Consider the following 10,594-nt stretch of genomic DNA (forward strand, 5'->3'; position numbering starts at 1 on the left):
ATCTCCCGAGCCCGAGTTAACTCAGGCGTGGTGACGCAATATTCTATCCCCCCTTGTTCATGTGGAGCATCGATCTTATCTCCCTTCCATCGATCGGCGATCGATGGAAGGGGGAGAGCACGCGGATTCGAGGAAATCGAGCGAGATTTCCTCGATCTACTTGTCGACGAGCCATACGAGAGGTAATACCTGTAAAACGCTTTGCCTGCTTCGCTTGAATTGCTTAAATCGCTTGCTTGCTACGAGAATCGGGCCGATTCCGCGTGCTTCGCGCTGTTTAAGAACTGGTTAATCGTGCCGGGGAACCAGTACCGCTTATATTAAATTCAAAGCAATAATTGTTTAATAATTGTGCCCTATAACGCTTTATTGTATTATACTGTAAATAGACTTATATTTAAGATTACATTTAGTGCTTAAGTCAAAGACAGCTTCCACGCGAGTATCCCGATCCTGCGACGCGAGTGATCCGAAACTTTGCTAACATTTTTTGGTCCTTCGAGCCGGATCAGCGCCGTTGGAGTCTGTAGTTCTGGAACGTTCGGGATTCCTCGCGAGTGTTGTGGGTAACCGTCGCGCGTGACCTCTGAAACAATGAGCCATTTGATAACGAGTCAACGCGACCTTAAAGGTCGAATCTCGCGTGCGTTCGAAAATTTAAAGAAATTAGGAGCAAATAACTGGAACAAAGCCAACGTATCTACGAGGCTAGAGGCTCTCCGCAAAAATTGGGCTAAATTTGAGGCACAGCATGACCAATTACTTGCCATGGCTGAGGACTCGGAAGTCGTAGGCGATCCGTATTGGAGGGAAGATCAACCAGCAGAAACGGAAGAGATCTTCCTCGTGCAAGAGGCTCTCTTGGTAGGAAAATTAGAGGAGCTTACCAGAGAGGAACGGGCTGTGGCCCGAGCCCTGGAACGTTTGTCCATGGACGAGCCGGGCCACGTGGCAGCTACGGGGATCGTCCGTTCAAAGGCCTCGCTACCGCGGATCCCCTTACCGAATTTCGATGGTCAATATAAAGACTGGCCATCTTTCCAAGGACTTTTCCAGTCCCTCGTCGTCCGAGACACGACTTTGTCGGACGCTGAGCGTCTACACTATCTGCGGGGCACTCTTAAAGGCGATGCGGCCAAACTCCTTCGTAATCTACCGGTGCGGGAGGAGAATTTCGAAGCTGCATGGAAATTGCTGGAAGACCGTTACGATAATCAGCGGTTATCGGTAAAGGCATTGATGGCGGCCATTTTTGGCTTACCTTCACTAACACGAGAGTCAGGGCCTGACCTCAAAGACTTCTACTACACGTTGTGCGATTCGGTGGAGGCCCTCGCAGCCCTGAAGAGGCCCTATGATGCCAGCGGCGATTGGCTCGTGCATCTGGTCATAGAAAGACTCGATCCCCAATCCAGGCGCAAATGGGAGACACAGCTTGGCAAGACAAAGACTCCCTCGACCTTCCAGCAGCTGAAGGACTTTTTAGAGGGACGCGTTAATACCGTGGAGGCCTTGGAAGAGCAGCGTGGTGGTCCAGCGGGAAAGTCGACGAAGCTACCTGGAACACAAAGAAACGCCAAGGTTCACCAGGTGAGCAAATCCAAAGGCTCTTCTGACCAGTGCAGTCTCTGTGGCGCTAGTCATTTTATTCTGTTTTGTGCTGACTATAAGGCTAAGGGTCCGAAAGAACGTAAAGAAGTCCTGCTAGCTAAACGCCTTTGCTTTAATTGCTTGGGGAGACATCGCGTCGCCGACTGTAAATGCGACAAACGGTGTCAGGAGTGCCAGCAAAGGCACCATACTTCGATTCACGAAGCGACCTCCATTCGTGCTCCAGCCGAGACTTCGGAAGTCTCAGTAAATTTGGGGAAATCCAGAACAAAGGAGAGCCTCCCTCGCGCCGCGGTGTGCTTCCCACCTGTTTTATTAGCTACCGCCAGGATAGTAGTGCGTTCCCGGGACGGCGAGCCAAGATTAGTGAGGGCTCTGATTGATCAAGGCAGTGAAGTCTCGTTAGCTACGGAAGCTTTGGTACAACTGCTACGACTACCAAGGCGACCCTCGAATATACACTTAATTGGCATCGGCAACCAGCGAAAGGAGCGAGTGCGTGGAAGCATACAACTGGAGTTCACGCCACATGGAGGCGACGGCTCACGGCAGATCACCACGGCTTTGGTGCTGCCACGTATTACGGCCTATTCTCCACAGGTCAAGCAGTCAATAAATGTTTGGACTCACCTCCAAGGTCTACCACTGGCTGATCCGGACTTCACTGCTGGCACCCAGATCGATGTCCTGTTGGGTGCCGACGTCTACTCCATGATCTTGGAGGACGGCGTTCGCAAGGGGCAAGAGGGTGAGCCCATTGCCCAAAAGACGACTTTGGGTTGGATTATATCCGGCCTTGCTACCACGGCCAATCCAGACATACCGCGTGCTTCGAACGGGCTCGTCACGCTGAAGTGTACGATGGAAGATGACCTCGTCCCGATGGTCCAACGGTTCTGGGAACAAGAAGAAGTGAGGGTGACGACTACCTTCAATGCTGAGGACCAGGAGTGCGAGGATTACTTTGCGACCACTCACCAGCGTCTTCCGTCCGGGCGTTATATGGTGCGCCTCCCCTTCAAGGAGACGCAAGGACTGGGCGAGTCTCGAGCCGGGGCCGTCCGAATGCTTCAACGGATGGAGGCCAAGAGCAGTCGGAACACCGCTTTCAAGGAGGCCTACCAGTCGTTCCTGCGTGAGTATGAGGAATTAAGGCATATGTCTAAGACCGATAAACTTTGCCCAGATGGCGAGAGCTATTACCTGCCGCACCACGGCGTACTAAAAGAGAACAGCACTACCACGAAGCTTCGGGTGGTGTTCAATGGCTCCTACGCTACCAGCTCAGGGAAGTCACTGAACGACCTCCTCATGGTGGGACCCAACTTGCTACCGGGTCTTCTACGAGTGTTACTGCGGTGGCGAGTACATCGGATTTGCTTGACTGCCGATATTGAAAAGATGTTTCGCCAAATTATCATGCACCCTGACGACCGCCGTTTTCAAAGGCTGCTTTGGCGACGACAAGAAGACGAAGCAATCAGCGATTACGAGCTGAATACTGTTACTTACGGCCTGGCCTGTGCTCCCTACCTGGCCATTCGCACGCTGCGACAACTGGCTCAGGATGAACGCTCCAGGTTTCCAAGGGCTGCTGCGATCCTGGAAAGGGATGTTTACATGGACGATGTGCTTACTGGAGCCGACGGAAAAGAGGAGGCACGCAAGATCCAAGAGGAGCTGTGCCTACTCTGCAGGGCGGGCGGCTTTAATTTAAGGAAGTGGGTGTCTAACTCTCCCACCTTACTGAAGGAGCTCCCAGGCGAAGAGGTCCCATCGGCCGTCAACTGGGAGGAAGGCACACTCCACACGGCTTTGGGCGTCCATTGGAACGTGCGCGAGGACGAGTTCCGAGTCCGGGTAGTGGAGGATCATGCTACCCCAGTCGTTACCCGTCGCACAGTCCTCTCCCGCATTGCTCGAATCTTCGATCCTCTGGGATTTCTGGCGCCGGTAACTGTAACAGCAAAGATATTTTTGCAATCACTTTGGCTGTTGAAAATAGATTGGGACACCACGCTACCGCCAGCGGCCGGACGAGAGTGGACCCAATATGTAGCGGATTTGCCGAGCCTGGCAGAGGTCAGAGTGCCACGCTGGCTAGGACTTCACCCCAGGGTCAAGCATCTGGAGCTCCACGGATTTGCGGACGCTTCAGAGAGAGCCTTCGCCGCCGTGGTATATCTACGAGTCGTGGACGACGACGACCACGCGCAGGCGCACTTGATCACCTCCAAAACGAAGGTGGCTCCACTACAGCGAGTCACGCTCCCGAGGCTCGAGTTGTGCGCTGCTGCTCTGCTGAGCCGTCTGGTGACCGTCACGAAGGGGGCCATGGAATGGGACAGCGTCCCGACACACCTGTGGAGCGATTCAAGGATCGTACTGGACTGGATACGAGGCCATCCGTCACGGTGGAAAACTTACGTAGCGAATCGGGTGGCGGATATCCAGCGGGAGCTGCCGGAGGCACGGTGGCATCATGTGGCAGGGAGCGAGAACCCTGCGGACTGCGCTTCAAGGGGCTTGCCACCCAATCAACTACCGAGCTTTGACTTGTGGTGGAGGGGACCAGCCTGGCTCACCGGACCCCCTCACTGGTTGAACGACACTACAAACCAGGAGGAGGTTACAGATCTGGAGGCCAGAGTCGTGTCGAACCTGGCCACTAGTGATAAAGAGGTTGCACACAATTACCTCTTAAACGCTTATTCTTCCATTCAGCGCCTCCTGAGGATAACGGCCTGGTGTCTACGCTGGACGACACACCGATCCCCCCGAGGAGGCCGGGACCCGTGCTTGTCACCCGCTGAAGTCGAGGCCGCGCGGGCGCGCTGGATCAGGGTGATTCAGCGCCAGGAGTTTCGGGAGGACTGCCACCAACTGCTACAGGGAACCCCGCTGACGAGTCGCAGTAAGCTGCTATGACTCACACCCTTCTTAGATTCCCAAGGGCTACTGCGGGTCGGTGGGCGGTTGAAGCACGCTGCGCTGGCATCCTGGGAGAAGCACCCCATCATCCTGCTAAAGGAAGGTCACTTCACGGAGCTGTTAATTGACGAAGCGCACCGAAGAACGCTACATGGAGGGACGCAACTTACCTTGGCGGCTTTACGACAAAGGTATTGGATATTGCAGGGTCGACAGAGAGTCAAGGCCCATATTCATCGCTGCGTCACCTGTCTCCGCTGGAGGGCATCGCCAGGACAACAGTTGATGGGAAACTTACCAGCTTACCGGGTCACGCCAGCCAGGCCGTTTCTACAAGTGGGCTTGGACTATGCTGGGCCCTTCACACTGTTGGCTTCCCGAGGCAGGGGTCAACGAACACACAAGGGTTATGTGGCCGTGTTTGTGTGTTTAACCACTCGTGCCGCCCTCTTGGAGGTCGTATCTGATTACAGCACCGAGGCCTTCCTTGCAGCACTGCGACGCTTTACCGCGAGGCGAGGTCTCTGTTCCACCATCCACAGCGACCGAGGCACCAATTTTGTCGGGACAGCACGGGAGCTGCGCGATAACCTGGAACCTCTGCGCAGCACAAGTGAGGTTATGCAGGCCCATCTACTAGGCGACGGCATTACTTGGCGATTCAACCCACCTGCAGCCCCGCACTTCGGGGGAATTTGGGAGGCGGCCGTGAAGGCCACAAAGCACCATCTGAGGAGGGTCGTCGGCGATCAGCATCTCACCTATGAAGAGATGACGACCCTGCTTGCCCAAATTGAAGCGTGCTTGAACTCACGACCTCTGCAACCGCTGAGCGACGACCCGGGAGATGTCACGGCCCTCACACCAGGGCATTTCTTGATTGGTGACGCACTACTTGCCGTTCCCGATCCACCGGTGGAAGACGTCCCCAGGTCACGCTTGTCCCGATGGCATCTACTGCAGCAGATGAGACTGCAGTTTTGGCGTAGTTGGTCGCGCGAGTATCTACAGTCACTCCAAGCCCGCAATAAATGGACGCGACCTCACCCCCAACCACGAGTTGGGGATCTTTGTATCCTGAAGAATGAGCTTTTGCCACCCAACAAGTGGCCACTTGCACGAGTCACGCGATTGATCCCCGGGCCGGATGGATTGACACGTGTTGCCCATGTAAAGACCTCGCGATCGGAATTCGTCAGACCAATCGTCAAGCTAATTTACTTACCGCATGTTCAGGTCGCCGAAACGACGAATTCCACTTCAGATACACGCCACTAATTCACAACCGGATCTAAATCGATGAACGATCTCCCCATGGACAGGGCGGTGGCGCCGCGAGCCGCGAGCGATCACGCCATAGCGTCCCAGCCAATCCACGTTACATTCATTCATCGAACGATGAATGGCGGGCGGGAATGTTCAAGAAAAATAGTACTTATTGCGCCATCTCCCGAGCCCGAGTTAACTCAGGCGTGGTGACGCAATATTCTATCCCCCCTTGTTCATGTGGAGCATCGATCTTATCTCCCTTCCATCGATCGGCGATTCGAGGAAATCGAGCGAGATTTCCTCGATCTACTTGTCGACGAGCCATACGAGAGGTAATACCTGTAAAACGCTTTGCCTGCTTCGCTTGAATTGCTTAAATCGCTTGCTTGCTACGAGAATCGGGCCGATTCCGCGTGCTTCGCGCTGTTTAAGAACTGGTTAATCGTGCCGGGGAACCAGTACCGCTTATATTAAATTCAAAGCAATAATTGTTTAATAATTGTGCCCTATAACGCTTTATTGTATTATACTGTAAATAGACTTATATTTAAGATTACATTTAGTGCTTAAGTCAAAGACAGCTTCCACGCGAGTATCCCGATCCTGCGACGCGAGTGATCCGAAACTTTGCTAACAGGTATACTAAATTTCAGCTTCAAATGCATCGCCTTAAAGTTGCAAACAAGAGGCGCAGGCCTTTCAAGAGGCGTTCGAAAATGCTGCGACCCTTCGTTAAACAGTCACTGTCTCGAAACATCTGCGCCACTTCTCGCTCTTTGATTTGCTCTCCGGAGACGTTACTTTGTGCCATCTCTTTCGACGGCATGTTCTCCTGTTACAAAGCCCAATTTGGTGCATTCTGAAAATATTCGCCAGATTTTGGCCAATATATCAGGAGAACATGATGTGGAAAGAGGTATACTAAATTTCAGCTTCAAATGCATCGCCTTAAAGTTGCAAATAAGAGGCGCAGGCCTTTCAAGAGGCGTTCGAAAATGCTGCGACCCTTCGTTAAACAGTCACTGTCTCGAAACATCTGCGCCACTTCTCGCTCTTTGATTTGCTCTCCGGAGACGTTACTTTGTGCCATCTCTTTCGACGGCATGTTCTCCTGTTACAAAGCCCAATTTGGTGCATTCTGAAAATATTCGCCAGATTTTGGCCAATATATCAGGAGAACATGATGTGGAAAGAGGTATACTAAATTTCAGCTTCAAATGCATCGCCTTAAAGTTGCAAATAAGAGGCGCAGGCCTTTCAAGAGGCGTTCGAAAATGCTGCGACCCTTCGTTAAACAGTCACTGTCTCGAAACATCTGCGCCACTTCTCGCTCTTTGATTTGCTCTCCGCAGACGTTACTTTGTGCCATCTCTTTCGACGGCATGTTCTCCAGTTACAAAGCCCAATTTTGTGCATTCTGAAAATTTTCGCCAGATTTTGGCCAATATATCAGGAAAACATGAAGTGGAAAGAGGTATACTAAATTTCAGCTTCAAATGCATCGCCTTAAAGTCGCAAATAAGAGGCGCAGGCCTTTCAAGAGGAGTTCGAAAATTCTGCGTCTCTTCGTTAAACAGTCACTGTCTCGAAACATCTGCGCCACTTCTCGCTCTTTGATTTGCTCTCCGGAGACGTTACTTTGTGCCATCTCTTTCGACGGCATGTTCTCCTGTTACAAAGCCCAATTTGGTGCATTCTGAAAATATTCGCCAGATTTTGGCCAATATATCAGGAGAACATGATGTGGAAAGAGGTATACTAAATTTCAGCTTCAAATGCATCGCCTTAAAGTTGCAAATAAGAGGCGCAGGCCTTTCAAGAGGCGTTCGAAAATGCTGCGACCCTTCGTTAAACAGTCACTGTCTCGAAACATCTGCGCCACTTCTCGCTCTTTGATTTGCTCTCCGGAGACGTTACTTTGTGCCATCTCTTTCGACGGCATGTTCTCCTGTTACAAAGCCCAATTTGGTGCATTCTGAAAATATTCGCCAGATTTTGGCCAATATATCAGGAAAACATGAAGTGGAAAGAGGTATACTAAATTTCAGCTTCAAATGCATCGCCTTAAAGTCGCAAATAAGAGGCGCAGGCCTTTCAAGAGGAGTTCGAAAATTCTGCGTCTCTTCGTTAAACAGTCACTGTCTCGAAACATCTGCGCCACTTCTCGCTCTTTGATTTGCTCTCCGGAGACGTTACTTTGTGCCATCTCTTTCGACGGCATGTTCTCCTGTTACAAAGCCCAATTTGGTGCATTCTGAAAATATTCGCCAGATTTTGGCCAATATATCAGGAGAACATGATGTGGAAAGAGGTATACTAAATTTCAGCTTCAAATGCATCGCCTTAAAGTTGCAAATAAGAGGCGCAGGCCTTTCAAGAGGCGTTCGAAAATGCTGCGACCCTTCGTTAAACAGTCACTGTCTCGAAACATCTGCGCCACTTCTCGCTCTTTGATTTGCTCTCCGGAGACGTTACTTTGTGCCATCTCTTTCGACGGCATGTTCTCCTGTTACAAAGCCCAATTTGGTGCATTCTGAAAATATTCGCCAGATTTTGGCCAATATATCAGGAGAACATGATGTGGAAAGAGGTATACTAAATTTCAGCTTCAAATGCATCGCCTTAAAGTTGCAAATAAGAGGCGCAGGCCTTTCAAGAGGCGTTCGAAAATTCTGCGACCCTTCGTTAAACAGTCACTGTCTCGAAACATCTGCGCCACTTCTCGCTCTTTGATTTGCTCTCCGGAGACGTTACTTTGTGCCATCTCTTTCGACGGCATGTTCTCCTGTTACAAAGCCCAATTTGGTGCATTCTGAAAATATTCGCCAGATTTTGGCCAATATATCAGGAGAACATGATGTGGAAAGAGGTATACTAAATTTCAGCTTCAAATGCATCGCCTTAAAGTTGCAAATAAGAGGCGCAGGCCTTTCAAGAGGCGTTCGAAAATGCTGCGACCCTTCGTTAAACAGTCACTGTCTCGAAACATCTGCGCCACTTCTCGCTCTTTGATTTGCTCTCCGGAGACGTTACTTTGTGCCATCTCTTTCGACGGCATGTTCTCCTGTTACAAAGCCCAATTTGGAGCATTCTGAAAATATTCGCCAGATTTTGGCCAATATATCAGGAGAACATGATGTGGAAAGAGGTATACTAAATTTCAGCTTCAAATGCATCGCCTTAAAGTTGCAAATAAGAGGCGCAGGCCTTTCAAGAGGCGTTCGAAAATTCTGCGACCCTTCGTTAAACAGTCACTGTCTCGAAACATCTGCGCCACTTCTCGCTCTTCGACTTGCTCTCCGGAGACGTTACTTTGTGCCATCCCTTTCGACGGCATGTTCTCCAGTTACAAAGCCCAATTTTGTGCATTCTGAAAATATTCGCCAGATTTTGGCCAACATATCAGGAAAACATGAAGTGGAAAGAGGTATACTAAATTTCAGCTTCAAAGGCATCGCCTAAAAGTTGCAAATAAGAAGCGCATGCCTTTCAAGAGGCGTTCGAAAATTCTGCGACCCTTCGTTAAACAGTCACTGTCTCGAAACATCTGCGCCACTTCTCGCTCTTTGATTTGCTCTCCGGAGACGTTACTTTGTGCCATCTCTTTCGACGGCATGTTCTCCTGTTACAAAGCCCAATTTGGTGCATTCTGAAAATATTCGCCAGATTTTGGCCAATATATCAGGAGAACGTGATGTGGAAAGAGGTATACTAAATTTCAGCTTCAAATGCATCGCCTTAAAGTTGCAAATAAGAGGCGCAGGCCTTTCAAGAGGCGTTCGAAAATGCTGCGACCCTTCGTTAAACAGTCACTGTCTCGAAACATCTGCGCCACTTCTCGCTCTTTGATTTGCTCTCCGGAGACGTTACTTTGTGCCATCTCTTTCGACGGCATGTTCTCCTGTTACAAAGCCCAATTTTGTGCATTCTGAAAATATTCGCCAGATCTTGGCCAACATATCAGGAAAACATGAAGTGGAAAGAGGTATACTAAATTTCAGCTTCAAATGCATCGCCTTAAAGTCGCAAATAAGAGGCGCAGGCCTTTCAAGAGGAGTTCGAAAATTCTGCGTCTCTTCGTTAAACAGTCACTGTCTCGAAACATCTGCGCCACTTCTCGCTCTTTGATTTGCTCTCCGGAGACGTTACTTTGTGCCATCTCTTTCGACGGCATGTTCTCCTGTTACAAAGCCCAATTTGGTGCATTCTGAAAATATTCGCCAGATTTTGGCCAATTTATCAGGAGAACATGATGTGGAAAGAGGTATACTAAATTTCAGCTTCAAAGGCATCGCCTAAAAGTTGCAAATAAGAAGCGCATGCCTTTCAAGAGGCGTTCGAAAATTCTGCGACCCTTCGTTAAACAGTCACTGTCTCGAAACATCTGCGCCACTTCTCGCTCTTTGATTTGCTCTCCGGAGACGTTACTTTGTGCCATCTCTTTCGACGGCATGTTCTCCTGTTACAAAGCCCAATTTGGTGCATTCTGAAAATATTCGCCAGATTTTGGCCAATATATCAGGAGAACATGATGTGGAAAGAGGTATACTAAATTTCAGCTTCAAATGCATCGCCTTAAAGTTGCAAATAAGAGGCGCAGGCCTTTCAAGAGGCGTTCGAAAATGCTGCGACCCTTCGTTAAACAGTCACTGTCTCGAAACATCTGCGCCACTTCTCGCTCTTTGATTTGCTCTCCGGAGACGTTACTTTGTGCCATCTCTTTCGACGGCATGTTCTCCTGTTACAAAGCCCAATTTGGAGCATTCTGAAAATATTCGCCAGA

General features: G+C 50.1%; 1 protein-coding gene across 1 annotated transcript; it reads left to right on the forward strand.

The window, feature by feature from the left end:
- The first annotated feature begins 768 nt into the window (after nt 1–768).
- LOC143371198 (uncharacterized) lies at nt 769–5,837 on the forward strand. Its single transcript, XM_076816149.1, has 3 exons — nt 769–4,282; nt 4,556–5,425; nt 5,779–5,837. The coding sequence occupies exons 1-3, from the start codon at nt 769–771 to the stop codon at nt 5,835–5,837; spliced, it is 4,443 nt and encodes a 1,480-aa protein (XP_076672264.1).
- The last annotated feature ends 4,757 nt before the right edge of the window (nt 5,838–10,594 follow it).

Source organism: Andrena cerasifolii, chromosome 7 (assembly GCF_050908995.1).
Source record: "Andrena cerasifolii isolate SP2316 chromosome 7, iyAndCera1_principal, whole genome shotgun sequence".
NCBI classification, from domain to species: Eukaryota; Metazoa; Arthropoda; class Insecta; order Hymenoptera; family Andrenidae; genus Andrena; species Andrena cerasifolii.